This window comes from Megalops cyprinoides, chromosome 24 (genome assembly GCF_013368585.1).
Source record: "Megalops cyprinoides isolate fMegCyp1 chromosome 24, fMegCyp1.pri, whole genome shotgun sequence".
Lineage (NCBI taxonomy): Eukaryota > Metazoa > Chordata > Actinopteri > Elopiformes > Megalopidae > Megalops > Megalops cyprinoides.
The window spans coordinates 11115605-11140780 of record NC_050606.1 but is presented as its reverse complement, the minus strand read 5'-3'; the positions used below and the strand labels follow the sequence as shown (position 1 = coordinate 11140780).

At 39.3% G+C, this 25176-nt stretch overlaps 1 protein-coding gene across 2 annotated transcripts in view; it reads left to right on the top strand.

The window, feature by feature from the left end:
- The window catches only part of rb1cc1 (RB1-inducible coiled-coil 1), a 28914-nt gene extending 11635 nt beyond the window's left edge, over nucleotides 1-17279 (top strand). For both annotated transcript variants that reach the window (XM_036518982.1, XM_036518983.1), the window contains exons 8-24: nucleotides 1661-1831; nucleotides 4209-4393; nucleotides 5598-5784; nucleotides 5882-5963; nucleotides 6129-6193; nucleotides 6312-6415; nucleotides 6635-6761; nucleotides 7019-8949; nucleotides 9699-9879; nucleotides 12029-12137; nucleotides 12905-13163; nucleotides 13791-13845; nucleotides 14596-14643; nucleotides 15047-15105; nucleotides 15356-15483; nucleotides 15830-15900; nucleotides 17004-17279. In XM_036518982.1, coding sequence (XP_036374875.1) covers nucleotides 1661-1831; nucleotides 4209-4393; nucleotides 5598-5784; nucleotides 5882-5963; nucleotides 6129-6193; nucleotides 6312-6415; nucleotides 6635-6761; nucleotides 7019-8949; nucleotides 9699-9879; nucleotides 12029-12137; nucleotides 12905-13163; nucleotides 13791-13845; nucleotides 14596-14643; nucleotides 15047-15105; nucleotides 15356-15483; nucleotides 15830-15900; nucleotides 17004-17081 — 3840 coding nt within the window. In that variant the 3' untranslated portion in view covers nucleotides 17082-17279. The remainder of the gene's footprint in view (nucleotides 1-1660; nucleotides 1832-4208; nucleotides 4394-5597; nucleotides 5785-5881; nucleotides 5964-6128; nucleotides 6194-6311; nucleotides 6416-6634; nucleotides 6762-7018; nucleotides 8950-9698; nucleotides 9880-12028; nucleotides 12138-12904; nucleotides 13164-13790; nucleotides 13846-14595; nucleotides 14644-15046; nucleotides 15106-15355; nucleotides 15484-15829; nucleotides 15901-17003) is intronic.
- The last annotated feature ends 7897 nt before the right edge of the window (nucleotides 17280-25176 follow it).

The window sequence follows — 25176 nt, the reverse complement described above, 5'->3', positions numbered from 1 at the left end:
TTTCTTTTAGCATACGTGTTCTCAGGATTAACAAAAAATTCAAAACCTACCAGCGAAAAAAAAATGATTTCATGTTTATGATTGTTTCATGTTTGTTTGTTTTTTTGTTATTTATTTGAAATATTTTAACTGTCAGTACTCTTAAAAGTAACTTTGACTGTGCATGACATTGCACATTAGTACCTAATGTGTTCATTTATGGTGGTCAGAACTCTTATTCAGTTTATATATGTACTTTCATTGTTATCAAAATTTATGTTACATGATTGTGGTGTAGTGATCAGAATTGCCTGGGAATGACTGGCCAGCCAGGCTAGTTGATTGAAATTTCTACTAGCTCTGGTGAGACTACTAGCTCTGGTGACTACTTAGAGTCTTTATGCCATGCCAATTCCAAAAGCAAATGTGTATTTTAATATAATTCATGCAGTTAACTCAAAAGGTAAATGCTCTAGCAAGATTTATATGTGTTTAGTTGTTACACCTCAGTAATTTAACATTACCTCAAAAAGCAAAAAATAAATAAGGAAAATACAGTGGCTTTCTATGTGTGGTGGGTGTGGCGCCCAAAATACTGACCTTGGGCGAATGGGCAATTGTAATTTCCTTCCCTTATGTACAATAGTTCCTAAAATATCCATGAAAACTTGTGTAGAAATTACAGCACCATTGAAAACAAGCCCCAGTGAGAAGTCATAGATCCAAAGTATTTTCAAACCAAAATAAACTATTTTCAGGTTCAAAGGTGTAGAAAAACCCATATCATTTTGTCTTTTTTGAATTGATCGTACTTAACTATTGCCGAACTAGGCTACATTATGAATGTGTAGTTGTATTTTTCAGATTTTTATTTTGTCCATGATGTGGAATAAAATGGCAGAATAGTCACTGGAGAGACAGAACAACGTAGTGCACAGCAATTATCCTTGAGAGTGGCATAATTGCATCAGACTAGTAAGCACGTAAAGCCTAACAATGACCTATAAAAGCAACATTACCTGAAGTCATAGTGTGTAAATGGCACCAAACAGTGCTTCACAAAAGGGCATTAGCTTCCGTTGTACTACCATACTTACAGGGACTAACAATGAACACTGTCAGAATTATTTATGAACAGGGTGACCGGACATTGGGTGTTAAGTGTAGGGTGGATCCTGAATTGAATATTTGTGTGTACAAAAACACACTAAAGGGGACTGAACAGAATGTTCTTGGTAAATCTTACTTTTACTGTCTGCATGTCAAAGCTTTAAATTTTAAAATACATTAGTAACACAATTTATTGAATGTCACCAAGACATTCCTTTTTTGTTTGTGAAATCAGATTTTTATTCCACAATTCACCAGCTAAGATAAGCCTTAACCTCTCTGGTTCCTCTCCTTTTGTGAATCACAAGTACCTTTTTACTTTTTTTCTTTATAATTTTTTTCTTTATGGTTTTAAGGTGACCGCCACAGCTGTGCTCCCCAGAACCCAAAAAATTAAATACACATGCTGTGAAACAGGCAAAGTATGGACATGGGTGTATGGATACAGTTTATACAGGGTTTGGTCCTGGGTTTTATGTTTGTTTTTCTTTTTATTTGCATTGAAATTGTGAAGTACAGTGAAATTTTGCTGCCACCGCTGACACTTTTTTTCCCCTCATTTTTTTTTTAGCTTGATCCCAGGATCATTCAGCCCTTTTTGGCAGATTGTCGGGACACTATCGCCAAACTGGATAATCAGAACATGAAGGCCATTAAGGGGCTTGAGGACAGACTGTACGCTTTAGACCAGATGATTGCGAGCTGTAAAAAACTGGTCAATGAACAGAAAGAACTTGCTCAGGTAAGCTCAACATCGCAAACACTGCACCATCACAACACCCTTTTGACTTACAATGAGGAGTGGACAGAACTTGTTTCCACTGTAGATGTGAGACCTTTGAGTTGAAGGGTCGGGGAAGTAGTTAACTCTGTGGGGAAAATGAAACGTACATTCCCTAAACTGTAAAATGGAAATGTTCCATGTGTGGAACATTGGTGTGAGGGATACATTGTACTCGAGTTGTACAACCATTGCATATTGAAATGTTTCTGTTCATTTTTTCATTCAGTTTCAAGACTGGTATTTCTACCAGTCTAAAACTGTTTCCAGAACAGCTAACAGCCAGAGAATATATTGGAGTGTGGCATTTAAAAGGCTAGTGGGGATGTCAGTGTCCAAAATGCCAACAGTACCCTCAGTGCTCATCTTAGATTTTGTATTGATAATTCAGGACTTGTTTTCCTTTTGTGAATGACTCCTCCTGCAAGTAATACTGCATTTCTTCATTACTTTTCATGTACTGTGCATGCTGCTGATCGAAGAACACACTGTTTAAATCCTGATACATAATTTAATCACTGTGGAAAAAAATTAAATCAAAGGGAAAACTCTTTCCCACTGGTTCTTGCTGATGTATCAAGCTGGTTTCAGCATGCCAGATAACATTCATGAATGCTTTGTTGATGTTATATTTTTATACACATTGTGTTACTTACACTCAAACACAGACAGCAGCTGTTGCATTGCGTAGTACCTGATATCACCGAGCACACACAGCACTATTCTATAAATGACTTCCCCTTCTATTGTTTTGTTTTTGTTGTTTATTCTGTTTTTTTTTGTGAATTCAGTTTTTTTTTCCTTTGGGTGGATTGTGTCGTAATTAAGGAACACATTTTAAGCTTTTTTGCTTCCAGCTATGTATCTGAATAGCAGCATCTGGGTCATGCATCATTAGGGTCAGCTAGGGAAAAAAAAAAACTTTTACTATTTATCAGCAGTGCCCATAATCTTCTAAACACCCTCCACTGCATTCAAGTAGCTCTGTGTGAAATCTCCTTTTCTAAAGACTGAAAAGACTGAAAGAATAGCAATTTCACAACAGCGTGAAGTAGCATAGATTTTTCCCGTACTAAAATGATCCAGCGGCAGAGGGAGTTCTTCAGGTGGGGGGGCTGCGAGTGAAAATGTTGGCTGCCCTCTGTTCTGTTTTATACATCTGAGTGTATTGGGTGCATGTCATGAAGAGCATTAACTATGGAGGGAGCAGGCAGCCTGTGTGTGTTAGAGGAACATTAGTAGATGGTGTTTTCCTCATATTGTAAATCGGAAGACCAAACCCTCTGAAAATGTGAGCATAAATACATATAAAAAGGTGAATGTAAGACATCCGCTTCTGACGTTACTTTGTCGTGTGTTTCGATTTCAAACCGTCTAAACTCTTCAGCTGCTGACTCTTAAAACCTGGAAGGAGGGCTGGTAGTCAGGGACTGGGAGTGTGATAAGATTCTGCCCCTGCTTAGACCTAAATATTTGCCCATCTTATTTGCCCATAAGTAATTATTCATTGTTACAAGTATGGATGGGGAGAAGATGACCAGCAGGTGGCGGTCTTTAGCTGAACTTCCAGGTGGACAGAAATGGGGTCAGTGTATCAGCGTAGTGTAGCAAATCCCACCAGTTCACTAATTTGTTACTTTCACCGAGTGCATGATATGAGTGAATTTTTCAGGAATAGGATGCTGGCTAGTTATTTCAGTGAAACATTTCATATAAAATCTCCCTGTTATGAAATGTGACTATTGTACACCTATAGTAAAGTGTGCATAGCACTCTCAGTCACCCACTAGGAAATGGGGTACATACTATTATGTATTACAGCAATTGATCCCCTTTAAATTAGAATTAAAATTTCTTTTTTTATTGTGGTATTCTGTCATCTTTTTGTCATTCTGCAGAAAATTGCTTTCAAGATGAAATACTGAAACAAAATTAAATTATAATTTAATTTTGTCAAGTTACTTGCTTAGCAGGAATTACTTTGCAGCAAGGCTTTCTTAGTTTCCCTCCAACTGCATGTAGTTTGTAATTTTGCTATAGAACCTCCAATGCCCTTGTCCTCTTGAGTGTGGATCAAATTGGCGAAAGTAGGAGCACTTAGAGAAGATATTGCTTGAAAACAGATGCAGTTCAGCATGCCGTTAACCCTTATGAAGTATTGAACTCCATTTTGTGTGGAAGTCCCAGCTTTGATTGATTTGAGTGATATGGGTCATGATCTTCCAGATCTTTAATTTATTGGAACAGGGCGTTATCGTTTAGGGATTAGTATATTAGATCTGACTGTTTTTGTTATTTCATTTGTATGAGGTTAAAGTGCTGTTTCTTGTCCCCTTAGGGATTTCTAGCCAATCAGAAGAGGGCTGAAAACCTGAAGGACACTTCAGTGCTGCCTGACTTGTGTCTCAGTCACGCAAACCAGCTGATGATCATGTTGACCAACCACAGAAAACTCTTAGACATCAAACAGAAGTGCACCACTGCCAAACAGGAGTTGGCCAACAATCTGCAAGTTCGCCTCAAGTGAGCAGCTTATGTCATCTGTTACGTCATGTGTTCGTTTAACTCTTTCATGGCTCGAGTCTGCTAAAACGTGTTTTGGAGAACACCGCATTCACTCTCACTCAGCCTCCACTCCATTTTGTGTAACAGCAACATTGAATCGACCTGGCAAACTGTTTTGTCAGAACCATTCGGGCAGACAAAGAAAAAGATAATTCAGTCCAGGAGATAGTCATACCATCTATTTTACAAACGTTTACCTTAAGTTAGATCAATTTCTCCCTGTAAGTAACTTGTAGCTAGTTTTCTATGTGTTTTGATGTTCTAAGGTCAGCTTATGTCACTGAATATTTTCAGGAATTAAGAAATTCCCTATTGTAGCCAGCTAACACTTAACTATAAGATTTGGGTATTTTAATAGTTGAAATATATGATTTTTGAATTTAGGAAATAATATAGCTAGCTAGCTTTAATAGTAGTAAATACAACTATAATCTAAATCTGAAATCAGTCATTTTAATGTATTTGCTATCTACAGTATCTGGCCTATCATGCCTTAGATTTAGCTTCTTAGCATCCAATAATTTGTTGCTAAATTTTTCTAAAATATTTGCTGGCTCGGTATGCAAAATTCTATGTATTGAAATAAAGCCGGTTTACAGAAGAATGCATGTGATTTGCATTATCCGTGATTTAGGGTTATGTATCTAGAGTAGTGATCTTCCCTTCATTACTCTGGATAATCACATAAAACAGCCTTTTAGTGTTTGGTTTTTAATGATGTACCCCTTTAATATCTCAAAAACAAAGGTGACATCGTTTCAAACAGTACAGCACAGCCCTCATGCACTGTGGAATGCGCTGTATGCAGTGTTTATGTGTAACACCCATTGTATGTTTTGGGTGCAGCGGACACTGGACTTGTCACGCAATGGGAATGATTTACATAACTTGATATCTCCTCTGATAGTGAATTTGTATATAATCAGCGTCAGGTACAGATTGATAATGAAACGAAAGTATGTTTAGCAGCGCAGAGGACTCTGTACTGGGGACCATAACAATTGCCATGTTTTACAACTACCAACAGGAGGCAATCTGCAACACCCATTGACCACATTTATTTGACAACGCATACTTAAAAGTCTTATGCAAATGGGGTAAGTTTGCACTGCAGTACAGTTCTGATGCCTGTAGGTAATGGGTCCACCTGTGTTCTCCTCAGATGGTGCTGCTACGTGATGCTTCACGCGGACCAGGACGGGGAGAAGCTGCAAGCCCTCCTGCGTCTCCTGACGGAACTCCTGGAGAGGGTGCGGATCGTGGAGGCGCTCAGCACGGTCCCGCAGATGTACTGCCTGGCTGTGGTGGAGGTCGTGCGGAGGAAGATTTTCATACGGCACTACAGAGAGGTGAGAGCATGAGCCTTGTTCAGAGATCATAGAAACATTTGCTATGGTAGAGGTTGGAAGTAACCATTGCCCCCCCCCATCACCCTCTCATTTGCAGTGGGCCAGTGCTCTTGTGAAGGACGGAAAACAGCTTTACGAAGCTGAAAAAGCTAAAAGGGAAACCTTTGGGAAATTGTTCAGTGAGTGCTTTTTTTAAAATTCTGTTTTCAACAGTCCGCTTTTTTGTTTTGTAATTTTTCCAGCATTCCAACTGTCCAAGACAGTGTGTTTCATATGCCTCATATTGCTTTATATTAAAACAAGTGTGTCACATTTCACGTATTTTGTGTCACTATGTTTTGCAGGGAAATCTTTTCTGAGAAACCGCTTGTTTCGAGGACTTGATTCATGGCCTCCCACGTCGTTTTGCGTGAGTGTCTCACAAACACGTTTCCCGCATTAGGCAGGTGGATGCAGAACCACATCACCCTTATACCCAAACGTTGACCTCTCGGTTTTGTGCTCTCTTTCTCTTTTGGATCACACAGACACGCAAGCCTCGAAAGTTTGATTCTGAGCTTCCGGATATCTCCCTGTGTGATCTGCAGTATTTGAAGTCTTGTTGTCCTGGAGAAGTCCAGCCTTTCCTCAGGTACTGTACATTTCAGCCTTGCCGTCTCACCCCCGAAATAAGGTCTGCTCTTAGTTATGTATATAGTATGTATTTTTGTAACGTCTTTCTTGTAGTTGGCATGGAATTATTGTAATTACACAATTTCACACAATTGAAAATGCAGAACTGACTGATAAGTGACCGCAGTAATGAGATATGTTTCTGCATTGTAATTGTTGGTTTCTTTGATTTTTGCAGGGTTCCAACATTGTGTGATTTTGAGCCTTTGCACCAACATGTTCAGATACTTCATCATCTCGTTCAGGCTGCCCAGAGTGTGGATGAAATGTCTCAAACTATCACTGACCTATTGAGTGAACAAAAGGTAAGCCATTACTGTCAGGTAATAATGAAAAAACTCTTGTTTTTGTAATCACTCATGTCACCCATGGTTATCAGAGGCTCCATAGTGTTTTTAAGATCAGTTTATGTCAGGTTTAGAGAATTCACATCTGAGCATCAAGTACTTCCAGATTTGTCTATGTCAATAGAGATTTTCTATTTACTCTCTAAAAGGTGTTGCCTACTCCCTTGTATCGTAAATAATACTTACAGAATTGTTTTTCACTTGATGCTTACCAGGCATCCAGCAGCCAATTGGCACAAAGGTCTACTGCAGCTCCAAGATCTGAAAGCACAACAGGAACCACCTCTACCTCCTCCAAAACGCCCTCCTCACTAAGTCTTCAGGGTCCCCTTTGTCAGCCTCTTTCTGTCCCTGGCCCGTTGGAAGAGTTGTCTCCGGACAGCATCGACGCCCACACGTTTGACTTTGAGACCATCGGACATCCAAACATGGACCCGGTTTTACAGCAAGGGTCCCTGGACCTTGACTCCTTAGCCGAGAGCCCGGAGTCGGATTTCATGTCTGCGGTGAACGAGTTTGTGATCGAGGAGAACCTGACCTCTCCGAATCCCATCAGTGACCCCACGAGCCCCGAAATGATGGTGGAGTCTCTGTATTCCTCGGTCATCAATGCCATAGACAGCAAGCGCATTCAGGACACGACAACTTTGGAAAGAGAGAATTCCAGAATGGCGGTCCTGAAGCAGTGCATAGAGAAATACAGGTCAGCCGCTGAGGAGTCACAGACTAATTTGAGGAGCATCAAAGAAGATCTCTACCACTTCCGGGGCCTGGTGCTAAAAGAGCAACGAGATTTTGGCTTTGCCCTGAAAACAATGTCGATGGAAGTGCGGAATGTTGTTGACAACTACAAGTACTCCCATGAAGAGGACGTGAAAGGAATGCATCAGAATGAGCTGCTCGTACTCAAAAGGGACCATGAAAAAGAAATCCTAGGTCTCAAAGAAGAATCGGAGGGGAACCAGAATATAGTAAAAGACTTACAAAGGGCTATACTGGAACTGGAAGGCATAGTGGAGAGGAAGGAAAAGGAGATCTCCCAATTAGAAAGCGAAAGAGACAGGACTGCGGAATCAGAGAGCAGCCAAAAACAACAGCTGCACAACCTGGAGCAAAAGATCACGGAGCAGAGCAACGAAATGAAGACCATCATGCTGTCCAGAGACACTTTGGCCGATCAGCTGGAGCATCTGCACTTTGAGATCGAACGCAGTCAGCAGAAGATCAAACAGGAGATGGAGAACCTCGAGAAGTCTCACCTGCATGAGCTCGAGGAGAGGCTACAGCAGCAGCACGCCACTGAGCTGGAGGTGGTCAAACACGAAAACCAAGCGGGCCTCAACCGCCTGATGGAGGAGAATGTGGCGAAGATCAAGGAGCTGGTCGACCTCCACACCGTGGAGCTGACGGAGCGGGAGGACCGGCTGAAGGACCTCGAGTTCCGCCTCTCTGAGCTCTCTGACCTGCGGTGCAAGCTGGAGGTGGAGCTGGCCCTGAAGGAAGCGGAGACAGAGGAGATCAGGCAGCTGTACCAGGAGGTCCGGTATCAGCAGCAGGAGACCCTGAATTCCAGAGTAGAGGCCGAAACCGAGTCCTTGCGGAAAGAGATTGCGGAGCTCAAGCAGCAGCTGCAGGTGAAGAACGAAGAGTACGAGGTGGGCTTGGCGGAGCTGAGGACACTAATGAGAATCGAGAAGGATCACTGCATCTCTGAGTTAGTGGACAGGCACGAGGAGGAGAGCACTTTACTGCGCAGCGAATTTTCGGCTTTGCAAGAGAAAGCTCAGGAGGTTGAGAGAGCCCTCACAGATCAGGTGCAGACGCTTAAAAATGATCTGCAGGAGCAGACTGCGTCCCTCAAGAAAGAGAAGGAAGATCAGGAGAAAGCTTTTCAAGAGCAGCAGCAGCATCTGAAGAAGGTTATTAGTGACTTGCAGGCTGAAAATGAACTTCTTTCGACGAGGCTGGTGCAGGAGAAGGAGACAGCCCTGCAGACATTGAATGAGCAGAAAGAGGAAGCAGTGAAGGCTGCTTTATCTGATGCCTTTAAAGACTTTGAACAGCAAAAACAAGAAATTGAGGAAAGACTGTTAGAAAAGGTTGAACAACTTGAAAGTGAGCTCAAAGACAGAAGATCGTCTGAAAGGTAGGGAATGAAATTTTTGAGATACAATTTTGTAAAATGTCTGCATACAGAATGAAAATGCCTTGAGAGCATGCCATATTTTCTTTCAAGTCTCACCAAAGAAGCCGTGCCAGATAATGTACAGTGTCACATTTGAAAACATTTTATATTTTATAAAAGACAGTTATTTCAAGAGTCAGAAAAAACTCTGAGCTTCCTTCCAAAGGTTCTCAGGGAAATACTAAATATAACATTTTTAATTAATTTTGGCTGATTAGCAAACATACTTTGGTAACTTGGCAGGTTTATTCCATTTGATTGTTTGTCTCAGACTGATATGGGGAAATATAGGTGTTTATATGTGCTTAATATAAACGCCTATAAACATAATATATGTGTTTAGCCTTTAAGTGTTGGCATTTAATAAAAAGTTGCACTTGCTCATTTAATAGCAAGTTGCAGTTGCATGCTCATTCTTTTCCATCTTCCATCTCAGTCTGACAGGTAGCTTGAGCAAATGAATTCGCAAAGAGAGTCCCTTCTGGACCACTTGGATAGCTAGCTATCTCACTAGACACAAAAAATGTTTGTTAGTTCTATATGATAATGAACATACATATTTGCTAGCTATATTTTCAGTTTAAATAAGGCTGTAGCAATTGATGTAGCTATAGCATTTGATAGCCTTAACTGACGCACAGGTTTGTCTGGGTTAAATACGCTGCGTCATTGATGTTAAACAATGGTTTCTCACATCTGTCCGATTGCAGAGCGGTCGCTGGGGCAGAGCAGGCGGAGGCGGTGTCTGAGGCGCCGGCCGGCGTTAGCGCCGATCTGGAGGAGCGGCTGCAGGAGGAGAGGGCGGCCCTGCTGGCACAGCTGGAGCTGCTGGAGAAGAGAAAGAACGAGGAGATGCAGAACCTGAAGACGTCGCTCATCGCCGAGCAGCAGGTAGCGCTTTCCCGCCTCTCCCATGGAGGGCCTTCCAGATCACCACCCCCCTTTTCCTCCCCCTCCCCCTCCCCCTTCCCAGATCGGGCCCCTCCCCAGCCAGCGGGAGAAGCAGGTGACGCTGTGGGCGGGTCCGTCTGCTCTCCTTTCCACTGCTGCGGGCGCGCCGCGGAGGCATAGGAACATGTGTCACACTCGCATCCTCCCGCCGCTCTCCCCCCGACGAACTCCGCTGCCATCTCGATTCATCCTGGCACGGGCCGTCGTTCGCTTCCAGATGTCACCGAGACGCCGGTCGAGCGCTAGGCCAAAGCAAAGGTGTCGCGCGACGAGAATGACGGGAGAAGCTGGCGCATAAGCCCAACTTGCGAGTCGTCGCCGACCTCGTCGTTGTCGTTGTCACCTTGAGGTGTTATAGTGATTCAATTGTTTTGATACCATTCGCACCCGTTAGTCAAGGAGAGGCAGCTCTGGGCCAGTTGCGTGGCTCACTCCTTTTCATTTATGTGGAAGAGGATGGATGAGGTCCTGACAGAGAAAAAAACATATGGAGCACAGAAAAACCGAAACCCAACATTTGCCCTCACAAGACTACTCTGTGAAAAAACAGTCACAAATTGTCTTACTTCTAAGCTTTGTAGGGTAAAATAATCCTAAATATGCTGTATTTAGATCGCCTTTAACAGGGACGGGCAACTTTAAAACAGAAGTGAAGACATATTCTCTTAACTTTTGAGAGCAATATTTCTAGATATTTCAAAACATGTATAATTTGACCATTTGGCTGTTTGAATGGTTAGGGTAAATGGTTCAACAAAAATGTCTTCCAGTATGTTGAAGTGAAATATGGAGACAAGATCAATAGTGATTAGTTACTGTAAAGAGCATTGCAGCTTTAATTTGAGCCAGTAAGAAGTAATTTGTAGGAGCAGTTAAGAGCTATAGCTGTTCTCTGTAGCTCTCATTTGCCACACGGCGCTCCCAGATGTCAGAAAACCTTGCCAGTCAATTTCTGGTTAGAACCCTAGATCCAGCTGTCATGTACTGAATATATAAATGCTGCCTAAATGTAAAAATGAATAAACTTGACAGTGATGTACAGCAAGTGGAGGTTAACTGAAGAACCAGAAGAACAGGAATGTGTCACTGTACCGTGATTATCAGTTTCGGAGTGTTTACATCAAATAAAAGTCTGTAGAACTAGCAGGAGTCGTAAATTGTCAGGCTGCCCATCACCTGATGATGTTTTTAAAAAAGAACATGTTTTTTGTTTTTGCATGAGTGTTTGTTGCCTGTCTTTTGTTATGTGAGTCATTGCAACAGAAAGTCATGCAGATGGTTTCTTCTGAGTCATGTGGAACTGTATACTTTTGCCCTTTTAAATGTGCATCAGTCATTTAAACCCTCTGTGCATTTGCATTGTAATGCATTCATCAGTGACTTTTCAGGGAATGCGAATGTGCGTTTCTGTAAATCTCATATAGGGTAGCGCCCTGTGCTCAAAAACACAGCAGTGTTGTCTTTTCGTACCCTTAATTGATTGATTGTTTGATTGCCATTTGCAGTCATAATCTACACCCTGTCAAACCCACACAAAAATTAAATCCTGAATTCTCCGGGACAACAACAACACTGTAGAACTCTGTTTACCACACAATTTGAAAATATCTCCTCCTGTACAGATTCAGTGCAGTTGCATTGTATAAAGTGTGACGGGACACATTTGAAAATAACAGGGAAAAAAAATGTAAACTTAATCTATACCGATTTGCTCAGTTGATGTGGTTGACACGAAATCCCCAAATGCAAATCGCACTTAAGTAGATTAAAATGTAGTTCCCCACTTGATGTTGAGAGTGTAATACAGGAATAGAGTTAACAGTGAGTATAGGATTTGTGCTTAATTTGAAAAAGTGGATTTGAACGTTTTTATTTTGCTGGAGAAAATTTCAGAACCCTTCTGTTTGACCTATTGAAATAAAGAAGTCACCTCATTAGAAAAATGTAAAAGAAGACAGAAGTCTAAGTTTTAATTCTTTGTCCTGAAAATCTCCTCCAAGAACATTTTTATGTAGTAGTTCTTCAGGATAAGAATGTATTTTTCCATACATTTGGCATTAATATACATTTGCTTTGTTCATTTTTTCAGACAAACTTCAACACTGTTCTGACACGAGAAAAACTAAAGAAGGAACAGGCAATCAACGAATTAACAGAAAAGCTGAGGAAAGTCACCCAGCAACAAGAAGAGGACAAAGGTTAGTTTCTCATCGGTTTCGAATTACCCGTCACTCACTTATCTTTGCCCTTGTTTTGCATGGTCTGTATCTTATATTTGTATATTCTATACACAGAGTTATGTATGTATGTTTTTTTATACTATACATAGAATTGCTTTGATTATTCAGCATAAAAATGTGTATTGGGTGCAATATGAAATAGGATAACTTATAATTTATTAATGGTTGCTGTAAATATCCACATACAGTTAATAGTTTTTGTAGTTGGGATGATAATTCAGTCAATTAAAATTGATAAAATTATGCTAGTTACTAAAAGACAGATTAATTGTGCAGTATTCTATGTATTTATTTATTGGTTTATTTTTTACCCACTCGCTTGCAGACTGTCTATAATGTTTATGTTAAATTGTTATTCTTTTGATGCATTGCACCAGATTTAACTGAAAGCTACTTTACTTTTACAGCAACTGGGTGAGTCAAGATTGACAAGAAACAACAAGGGAATAAAACAAAGGCAGCAGAATATACAGATGCTCACCACAAATGCTAATACCGAAATGCAGATTTAGGATAGCCTGCCATACTTTACATTTACAGATGAAATGTACATAGTTGTGTAGAGGGCATATATCAGTTTTACAGACTGCCATGTTTCATTTTTACTGGTGACAGGCAGATTTAGAGCAGACATCTATGTTTCAGTTTCACAGGTGACTGGTAGATTTAGAGCAGACATCTATACTTCAGCTTTTACAGCTGTTGCCGTAAAAATGTCTTTCCAGGTGTCATTGAGACCCTCCTGGAGGACCGGGCCAACCTGCTCCAGGAGAAGAAGCAGCTGGAGGAGGAGCTGAACCGGCTCCGCAGCAGCACCATGGTGTCCTCGGCGTACTTCGTGGCAAACCCAGCCGCCCTGGAGGTGGCTGGCGCCTGCTCCTCCGAGGCCCCCGCCGACCCCGACAGGCTGGCCTCGGTCGGCTCCGCCCGTGGAGACGAGGAGAAGGTGGACTCCGCGGTGGAGGCCAGCATGATGACTGTCCAGTAAGCATCCCTCACAAGTACCCCTCAAATTCATTCCTTAAACACATCTCCAAATGAGCGGCGTTAGTGTCAAAGAAATAATGAAGGTCTCAGCAAATGTCAGCATCTTTGTTGTATGACAATTTTTTATCCTTATTTTGTATCGCTTGTTTGATATCATCATTTGATTTAACATTATAGTGATGGATATTAGAGCAGTGTCAGAGCAGTGGGTTAAACTCTAGTCAAATGTGTTTTCAAGTACATACATGTACAACTGAGCATTCCAAACCATGTAAACCTGCATAGCAAACCTCCTTGTCCAGTTGATGACACAAAATGGCCTTCCTACCTGCCAGCCAGAGTTATTCAGTCAAATGAATTGAGAAAATTAGCTTTCCACAGAGAGAGCTGTGATCACTCCCTTGGTTGTGTTCCTCAACTACAGGCCTTTTGTACCGATATAGCTCTCCTTTGCCTTTTGGTTTTTATTTCTGTGACCATTTTCCTGAAGAAATCATACCATTCTTAGGTTATCACCTCTTACAAGTTGGAGAATTTAAAATGATCTTGAATGTCACTCATAATACGTGTTCATAAGGGCAGCAGTGGGTAGGTTTGGCTGATAAAGGCTATTTGTTGTTTCAGTGAAAACATACTCATGTTATCCGAGGAGAAGCAGCGGATACTTCTGTTGGAAAGGGTGAGTAGAAACAGAACGTGTCAGGATTTAAAGATGGGGATAGATGTTTCTAGATGAGAATGCAGGTTACTACAGATGTCTTAGCTGTGAGTACATGGATAACGGAATTATTAGAGGAAAGTGGAGAATCAGGAAAATATCAGGTATTACCAGGTTGTAGCTCCCGGGTTGGTGGGATTGACTTATTTTATTTACCGTTTTGGATGATAAAGGGCTCCCTTGTGGTTCATGTGGCATGACCGCTGTAGCCAGAATAATTACCTGGTTGAATTTGTTTCATGTTATCCATTGACTCTGACTGGGCATCTGAAATAGCAAGGTAGGGTGAGTTCACACCAACTACCCACCAGGTGCCTGTGGGCTACTAAATTGTCTTCAGTGAAAGATGCACCTGTCCTTCAGTCAGTGTTCAGTCTCCTGTGGTGCATTTTGGGACTTGTAGTGTGAAACCTAGCCATTGACTGCAAGAAAGTGTATGAGTAGATTGACTTGCTTCAGTGCCCCTGCATGACTGTAGTACCATCTGGATGAGCTTAAAACACTGTTGCTGATTCCAGTTCGGGTGAAAAGAGGGGCAACAAATGTCCTTGTTATGGCACTAATAATATGCCAGTTAATAAATAACTAACAGTTTAATAGGAATTTATCTTTTTATAGGAAAAATTTTGAATGGAAAGGAACTGAATCTGTATATTTTAAATAATTGGCAAATGTAATTTCATGATATTTTTTTTCTGTTTTTTCCCCCAGACCTTACATATGAAGGAGGAAGAAAACAAACGGCTCAGTCAAAGATTAGTAAGTTTCTCGCTGGTTATTTATTTGAAAGTTTCGGTTAAGTTCAAAACAGCTTACTCTTACCCCTGCCAAAAACAAGGATTAGCTCCTTTGTGTAAGCTTGATATCATACTTAAATGTGATGCTTATTTGAATTCCACTTTTGGCTTTGAACGCTACTCCTGTGGGGTGTACTTAAATAGGACATTTTTTGAAATTAAAGACTGACAGAAATTATGTCTACATTATTGTATACAGAAACAGGGAGAGTGGAAATGATTTTAAGGAAGTTAATCTCAGTGCAGTGTAAGAAGGAAGACTGAAATTAAACATCTGGGCTGTTCTGAGGCCATACCAGCTAACAGCTAGCTTGAATAACTGTGCTTGAATGATTATCACAACATTTTTTCTTCATTCTTTGTAGATGTCCCAGAGCATGTCTTCAGTGTCTTCGCGCCATTCAGAGAAAATCGCTATAAGAGAGTAAGTACACAAATGCAACAAGCAGATGACTCAGCCCATCATGTCTGAGAGCATATTTAGCTTGTGTGGTAAAATGTTATTCCTTTTTTGTTACCGAGTATATTATAGTAATAATCCTGGACTTGGCCGTTAGGTTATTACAGTATTTTTTACAGTTTCATTTTGAAAATGCTTCTCCCTCTTCTAATATTTGGGATCACATTGTAAACTCTGCTGTCTTCTGATCAGTCTTTGTATGTGTTGTTCTCAGTTTTCAGGTTGGAGACTTGGTTCTTATCATCTTAGATGAAAGACATGACAACTATGTACTGTTTACCGTGGGCCCCACCTTGTACTTCCTCCACTCTGAATCTCTCACCGCATTGGATCTCAAACCAGGTCAGTTATCTGCCATGGCAGCTGTCTTCACATCAGTACCAACCAGTTAGCATTGAGTTGTTAGATTCTTATCCCCATCATAGCATCACTTTTTCATACAGATTCCAAGCCAATTACTATTTTCCATCTCATAACCATTGCATATTATTTGAATAGATCAAAATACAAATTATATGTAGAGCCACAGGTGAGGATTTAGCTCTGCTTTTAATTGGTCTCAGTACACATTTCACAATCAAGGGCAATGGGTTTCTTATTTCCTATTTTTTTCTGATAAATGGCCAACTTGTCAACAGATTCCCTTGTCATCTAGTGTTGACGATTAAAATTCGTAATGTCTTTTCAGCATCTGGAGCTGCAAGACGACCATGGGTTCTTGGAAAAGTGATGGAGAAGGAATATTGCCAGGCAAAAAAGGTATTAAATTTTTTCATGTAATGTTGTGAAATGTATGACTAAGTACATGAGCAAAACTCTCCATGGTTTTGATGCAATGTAACTTCACGTTTTTTCCATAAAAACACTATGCCACTTTTTGTCAGTGTAGTGGTGGATACCAATCATAGATAGTTCATGACGTGGGTTCATTCAGGTTCATTATTGGAGAGAATTTTGCTCAGGTAATTGGCCTCCTTCTTTGTCTTTTCACTGAGTGTTCATCTTGCTGTGACCAGCGCCTTCCTTGTAGAAGAGCATGGTTGTGCACAAGGCTTTTTCACTTTCACTTCCATTCAAATAATTGGCCAAATTAGCATAACTGTGATTGTTGCTCTGCAGAATTAATTTAGAATATTCTAATATGACTTGTATTATTGTAATCTGCTATAATTGCATGTAATTACAACAATTCAGGTAAATTCATATATAGGTGCCGGAGGTACTACACTCACACTGTTAGTTAGTTATGAATTAAAATTGAAGCAGCAGATTTTCATTACTGTCTTAAAGATGGTGGAGGACTGACTGTTTTTGTCTAATTTAATCTCTTTTCCTGTTAGACGTTGAATGTGCTTACAGTGTTCATCATTTATAACATATGTTAAAAGAGCATTGTAAATAATAGAGGTTAGGTTTGGATTATATACATTTCAGATGTCTAGTCCTTTATGTTGTTGAAGTAGTGTTCAGTTTGATTGATCCACAGGCAAACCAGTTTCAAATGGCTGTTTTGAGCCATTTGGAGCAACCTGCACCTAAAACGTTTGTGTTAGGACAGTTCTCACTTTAGCATTACTAGTATTGTACATAATTGTTTTTCAGGTGCTTATTGTTGACAGACAATAGTAGGTGCCTGTAGATTTAGGTGCTCTAACAACACACATCAAATAGGTTTCGTTAATAAAATTAAGATTAAGAAGGTGTTTGAGTTTGATCTGCTTTCTCAAAATTCTGCTCCATATCACAGCGTAAGAGTTGTGATTGAAATTGTATTCTGACAGAGTATTATTTCGCTCCTATTTTTAGTTAATTTCTGAGAAACTTTGTAATACTCCATGTCTTTTTTTTTTTTTCCTCCTCAGGCTCAAAACCGATTTAAAGTTCCTTTGGGTACCAAGTTCTACAGAGTGAAGGCAGTACCTTGGAACAAGAAAGTATAATATATCGTTACACAATATGAGCTAAGAAAAAAAAAAAACAAGTTTGTGTTGCATACATTTTTAAAAAAAGACATCTCGTGTTATTCATAATTCTCTTATCAACATCGCATTAGAAAAAAAGAAAAAAAAATCATAATCATGACATGTTTTGATTCTCAGTTGAAAGAACACTTTTTTTTAAAACCCAGAAGATTTATAATTGTGGACCAAATAATTTCTTTTCTTTGTAAGGGCATGCCCTATACATATTGGCATAAAGCCATTATATTGTCTGTAAAATAAACATAAGTCTTTGAATCTTATACATTAGTTTGCATTATTATGGACATTTGTCCTTTTGTGGAAAATATCATTATCGACATAATTTCCCTGTAATGTTCTGAAATTACACATTTATTATAAATGTTTATGGAAGAATGTTCATGGCATGCATATTGAGATCTTTTTTCTTTGATTTTACTTCAGCTAAATGTTGTAGTTGGAACTGTAGGTAAGATGCTGTTTGTTTCCCACAACACAGTATAAAGGCCCTCTGAAATGTTAATACTGAAATGTACATTTTGACAGACTGAGGAATAAAAAAAGCAGTCACCATTGCAATCCTTAAAATGCACTTTCAGAAAAAAAATGCTGTCATGGATTCAAAAAAGGGAAGAGACTGTGCTGCTTTTAACACAAAACAGTGCATAACTTCCCGCTATCATAGATCATTCATACTTAGAAAGGAATATTTCATATTTGTGATCTTGTGTTTCATTATTGGATTAAATATGGCATTGTACATTATCCATCAAGTCATACAAGTAACTATAAATGACTGTATTGTAAAGGAATTTAGAGTTTTGAAACAATAAAGGTTTGATCCCGGAAATATGTTAAGTGTCCTGCCTATTCTGTCTGTATGAATAAAGTCTCTTAAAGCATCCCACATTTTCCACGTCTTTATACACATACAGTGTACAGTTTTATTTCCTATTGCTTATTTACTGGAGTCACACCTGCATTCCCAAAAGCACTGAGGCCTCCCATACGGTTAGCTCGAATAAGAGAGACAAACGCAGTTGAAATAAAAGTTTGTCTTCCATTGCTATTACTTGACAGCCTGTGTGTCATTCATTTCTTTGTCTGTTGAATGCAGTGCCTCAAAAATCTGTAATCGTTAAATGGTGCAGGGTCAGAAGAGGAGGCCAGTCTGCAAGTTGTTGAACACAAAAATGTGCTGATGTAATAACAGCTCGTATAAAATTCATACAGATAATTATATTTGGCACTGACGTCACTGTTGTGTAAAAATATTTTGGCAACTCATGATGTGTGTAGCATTGTGATAGCTGCGTTTTTATTGTAGAAGACAAGAGGAGTCTTCCTGAGGTTAAAAAAAAGCCTTTCCCTAGTGTCACAGAAAGAATGGAGAAGTATAGCAATTACAGACATTGGCGGCATTGTTTTTGGAACACCACACAAACAAGTTGTTCAATACATCAAAATGGCTTGAGGAGCACAGTCAATGAAACTGCACACTAAAGAATGCATTCAGAGGATGGGTAGATGATGGTATAGCAGGTAGTGAGCTGGCAAGCCAGACCATAGACAAGAATGAGTGGATATCCTTTATATTTCCATATTCTTAGCTTGGTAACATAGTTCAAAGATTCGAAGGTGAGAATTCAGCATGACTACAGGCAAAGGGGTGGCAGCCACCATATTATCACAGCCCTGTCTGGGTCACTTCTGTTTATCAAAATGTATTCATATACATGCATTATTAAAGCTTAATTATGAACTTCAGATTATCAAAAAACTCTGCTGTTTAATATACAGCAATTGACACTAACACAAACCAGTGCAGAAGTTTGGTGGCCTGGGTAGGGACCTGGGTATCTCATCTTAAAGTTACAGATTCAAATCCCAAGCGGTCCACTGCAGTTGTGTCATTCAGAGAGATATTCAATATAACAGCTGTGTAATACTAACTAAAAGGATGGCATGTAATATATGATATGGTTAGGATAAGCTACGGTCAGGATAGTTTGTTTAACACTCAGCTGTATAGAGCATAATATATGAAAATATAAGTTATGTAGAATGATATATGCTAGGCAAATAAATGCAGTAACATGCCCTGTATCCAATTTTATTGATAAAGCAAATAGTTATCACACACAAAAACCATAATTATGCTGGTACCTTATTTTTAAGAAGGTTTTCCTCCTCGTGTGTGGGTGGGTGATGATTACCAGTACACGTGCTACATACTTTCCTGTCAGCACAGGCTAAAAAAATAAAAACATAAAACACAGGTTTTAACGTTTATTGTCCTCCTTTCATGACTTGGACAAGTCTTTCATGAAAAGGCCGTTTATACTGAAGTTACCTCTCTATGAGGCTCTCCCCCCTCCCTACTATGACTTTTCACAGACTTTTGTTTTGCATGGCAGTTGTACTTTTTTTCAGAAAGCAAACTTGAACAGCAGTGCCAAAGTGAGGTTGTATAGCTATGTTTTGGAATGTAAATCTAATGAAATTCTGAGGTTTCATTTTCTTTTTATTTGTCCTCTGAGAAAGGCGAGAGTTGGTTTGTTTTCTGTACCTCTCCTGGGCTTTGACAGCCATAGTGCCTGGAGGGAGGATCCATGCTTAGGCTTTGTGGTTTGATCTTTGACTAACAAATTTAAGCAAGCTTTACTTTTCAATGCAACACATTTCGTTAATCTCTGAGACTCATTATCACCAACTCATAATCTTCTGAAAAAGGAGGATTGCTTAGTCTGCTCAAGTATGTAACTTCAAACGCACACACACGCATACAGATGCATGCACATCTTTAAGGTCACACATTCAAAAAATAAAAATAAGTTAGTTAAAATATGTGTTATAACAATGACAAAGCAGATTTTGAATTTGATAATGTTGTTCCTGTGTGGCAACATTTATGATTTAATGTTTCTTTTGTTGTTGTTCCAATACAATTTCTACAGGGATGACCTTTACCAGTCAGTATTGTATGTGTTTGAATGTATCAGAAGAGACAAATCTTGAAAATTGGTAGGAGATTTAAAGGATTTTTTTCTTGAGAATTAAAGGATGTAAATATGAAAGGTGACATTCATTTGTGTGTGGATGGTCATAACCTTTATCACAAAGATTCATAACTGATACTGTAAAGAGAAGTACCTGTGAGGTCTAACTACCTCCTTTGTTGAAGTTGCTCCTGACTTCCTCTTTCTGTGTGAGTGGAGTTACTCACTAAGCATGCTACACTGTCTCTCATGAATATGACAACTATAACTATATCCATGTGGAGCTGTACAAGAAATTAGCCAGAAACCCAAGTAAAAGCCATAATGCTTTTATTCTTTACAGTGCTGGATTAATTAAAAATAAACCATTGCTAGTATAGGTTTATCATAACATAAAAGCAACAGCAATAATAATAATAATAATAATAATAATAATAATAATAATAATAATAATAATATTAAGGAGAAACTGAGAAACTGTTCACTGTTTTTGTTAATTTTTACTTTGCATATTACATACTGGATACTGCTGTATACTGGAACATTTGACAAGCATTGATCTTGACAATAATACTGCATGGTAAGGCACCTGAACATGATTACAACAAGGAGCAAATAAGGATAGGCCGTGTATTTACGGTGTGGTTCAGAATAATGGAGCTGTGCATAAATCGTATAAATGAAAGGTCATGGTGTTGTAACACCTAAAAGAGTAAGCAATGAATAGCAAACATTTAAAAAGTTAATAAGAGTCGGCAAAGTATGATACTGGATATTATTTGAGTTCCTCGGTTTTATAGTTTTGCATGTATATTTTCCAAAGAGGAAGGAATGAAACAAAGAAAGTAATAAAGCAGAAACAGGGTGACAGAGGGAGAAAAGGTGTCTATAAATACAGGGTGTCTATACACCCCTGGTGCTTCACTCCCTGATAATAATAATTATAGGTTTGTAACTTGTAATTGATTAGAAATTAACATCAACCCTAGCATGTACAACACCTCTTCTCCGTGAATCTGAAGAAGACACAGAAAATAGCATGTGGATTATTTGTGCAGAAGGCTATTTTCTGTGGGAATCAGAATGCAAATAATGGTAATGTGAACAAACGACGATCCTGAATCCTGAATGGCACCAAAGTCATATCAGGTATATCTTTTGAGTATAAATTGATTATATCTGTGGATTTCAGTTAAGAGGAGTCAGTTGATTTTGATTAGAAATATGGAGAAGGACAACACTGATTTGATTGCTAGCTCTGATTGATTCTGACTTCTGATTTCCCTATTGTTTTAATGCAACACTATGTTGTATGAAAATGCTATTCCAAGGCAAGGAAAAAAATTCTCAGTGTTTAAGCTGTTAAATCTGAAAAGACTATTTGTCAAACTCTGAAACCTTTTTTTTTCCACCATACCAAGGGGAGCACAGAATATTAGACTCCAGGTGACATTTTGACATTCATGTTCTCCCATTCCACTTACAAATAGAAACAAAACAATGTATCTTCATGTGGGGCAGATGTTTTCACAACCTGAAAGGGACAGCAGGACACATTTTAGGTATGGAACACCCATGATGTTTGGTTTGAGAATTCACTGTTTTCTGTGTATTCTGCGTGTTCATTTTTAGCAACTTCATGGACACTGAGATCGGTTTCGCTCACGCTGCAAGACACCACATTGAATTTGAATCGAGGCTGTTACTGTATGGGGCACCAGCAAGTGCTGCAATGTTGGCACGCTCCAATAGAAAACAGACTATGAAAAGGCTTCAATCAGGCCCAGAGAACGGCATTGCCCTTGTGTAAAGAGGAACCGCACCAACATCACTTTCCCAGTTCACAGCGGGGGACCATGGCAGCGCTCCGTCGAGCCGCCGACAACATGTGGGGCTAGGGGTGTTTCGACAATGTTTTCCTCTATCTCCTCCGTTTAGCATACGTCTGTTGTCACATTTGGGCCCGCGTTTTCGGAAAGGAAAAAAAAAAAAAACGGCGGTGCAGTTTGTCCAATCTCTGTTTCGCAGGACAGGCTTGAGCGACGAAATGTGCAACACAACACTCTCTACCGAGGTTGTCGTCGACGACAACCAACCATGTGCAATGGACAGGCTCTCTGTGCTAATGTTTACAGCCCCCCACTGTGATCCTGGGTGTTCCTCTCATTAGGGAATGGGATGCATCCTGGCCCTCTTTCTGTTCTGTCTAAGAACTAGTTTGACCAGAATGTCTGCAACGGATTATTTCATTTTAATATGCCGGGCATCGTAAACTGTCAAAGTATCAATATGTTATTTCTAATGCTTTAAAAAAAAACACTGGCCTAGGCTTGTGTTTTGTTTGATGTTAAAAGTCTGCTTTTAATCACCACAACTAACATAGCTTACATTTTTTCATATCCTTTTATAAATCTGGGTACTTTGCTCAAGGACACAACAGCACTGCCCAACCTTTTATCCTTCTGGTTATAAGCCAGGCGGTTCCTTAACCACTATGCAACACTTATCGATAGATAACTTCTAATATATCCTACTGCCACACAAACTGTATTATGAACGCACAGATGGAACATGATTCCAGCATTGCAGTCCCTGACACACGGACTATTGAAGCTTTCTTTTAGACTCCAGGGGGCGCTATCACCACCTGTAACAGCACATCATACCAACCAACTCTACAACAGCGGCCAAACAGTCACACAAGGAAGAAATGTGCTGAGAGAAGATGACCGTTGAATGTTACAGCCATATATTAACTTCAAGGGGAACCACCGATCCCTGTTAACAACTGTCCTCTCGATTTCTTCTTGTTCGGGAATGCAGTAGCCTTATCTTAAAATAGATCATTTATTGTTACTTCAGTAGAAACATAACCAAATAAAAGTGCGACTTGATTTACAGTACCACAAACGGTTCCCATGACAAACTTTCACAAATAATTTAAGGGCAAATATTAATGTGTTATGATATTATGAATTTAGCACAGGTTTTTTTTTTTGTATCATGAGTGTTATTGGGAAAAAGAGAACACTAAGACTACCTCCATCAGTACTAATTATTGTACGTTCATATTTCAAGACAACAGCTTGCCTGCATGCAAATATTCTTGTATAAGCAATGCAAATTTCCACTATGTAAATTACTGTGGCGAGTAGATTTTTTTAAGATGGTAAAACTTCCATTCACTTATTATCATTCATTTAATTGATAATAACTGCACTTTTTAAAACCTTCGGCGAATCAAACACAAGTAGGCTGTAGAAAAACGCTAAACCTACCCACATTACACAGAAAATACCATTTTCAAATTTCAATTATGTGGAATTCTTGGATAATTGTAGACCGTGATATCGCTGTGTGCACGGCGGCTTTACATATATTTCAAAGTTCAGCTGGAGGAAACCAATAATAATAACATAACTTTGGCTGTACACTGGCTACTTCTTCTATCATGGTTCATGGGATAAATTATTACATAGTTACATGTTTAATAACATTGCGATGTTGTTTCTTTTAACCAATGTACACACTGAAATGGTATGTTGCTTTTGTTTACAGTATATGTCACCTATGTTATGTAGACATGTTCAGGCGCTGATGTCAGCAAACTATCATTTTATTCACGAATCCCTGACTCACACTATATTATGGGTTTTAACATATACGTGTTGGAATGCTTGACAGAAAAGTCCCTAAGTTTCGATGTACGAGTATCCTCAAAGTTTCGCTGGGAGCATAAATACAAAGAAAAGACCGACCAAGCCGAAAACGGGGAAGCTTGACTACTGATAGTAAGTTTCGAGGTCACGTGTTCCAAAAGTTCGGTCGCTACTCCCTGCCTGCAACCAAGTTGGCTTGGCGTTGTGAATGGGTCATACTGCCTTTTTACTCTCCCCTCAGCCCTACACAACATTTAATACCGAAAGTAAGTATGTAAAAGCAAATCTATTTGTAACTGAACTTTTTTCCCCACAGGTACTCATTTTCATCAGTGTTGAAAAAAGGTTAATTAATTATTTAGCTAGATAAATAGACTACCATACACATCGAACGTTTTTTTCAACTACCATGACAGGCATTTTCATGAGGTGTTAGCTAAGTGAAAGTACGTTGATCTTAGGTGTCTTTTTGTGTAATTCAGTGTTGTTCAGTTGAAGTTCCTCTGTCGCAGACGAACAGGTACTACTTGTACAATTTGGAGAAAAACAGCAAACTACTGTATCATGCAATGTCTTTTGAACACTTCATATGTAACAAATTCGTGCGTGAACAAGACAAGTTTCTGATGCATGATTTACTCTTAGCTGTAGAACGTATACGTGAGGAGTACAAAAGCAACACCCACACTGTGACTTAAATTTTAATTTTGAAGTAGGAAGTAGCCTACTTTAACGTTTAACGTCGAAGCAGGAAACTTCACACGAAACACTTAAGTGCGACATGCTTTCCTATCTTAAGAGTATTTCATATCATAGTATGGAGTGGCACCCTGGTGAATTGACACAGTGAACATGCTCAAATCTGAAGTGGGTCTGTTGTTGTCACGTGTGGATTTGCTTCAATGGGCAATCCGAAGATAGTTGCCTGCTGACGAGATACTCACAGGTCCCTAACTACTACATAGAATCATGGAAGCTGTCAAAGACTTGCCTACTCTGTTATTTTCTGTTTTATTTTCAAAATTATTTGACATGGTTGTGTTTTATTATTACAGTGTATTATAACATACTCACCAATTGTATTCATTTGTTTCTTTCCTTTATGGTGAAAATCAGTGCATAGGATTTCTATTGTACTGTACCCTTATGCAATAATATAGCAACTTCTGTTGTGTGATGATGATCACCCTTTTAATCAGATACTGGAGCATGTCAATGTTCAGTTTCACAATGGTGTCCTGAGTTTTAATTTAACAAAAGGTGCTTTTTTGTGATGGGGAAATACTTAGTGTTTTCTCTGAGCGGCAGGGAATTACAAAGTTAGTAGCAGTATTGCGCACAACTTCACACATGCTGCAGTGTTGTTGTGATTGTAGTAACTAGTTATAAATGATCGTGCATATCAACGTTTAATAT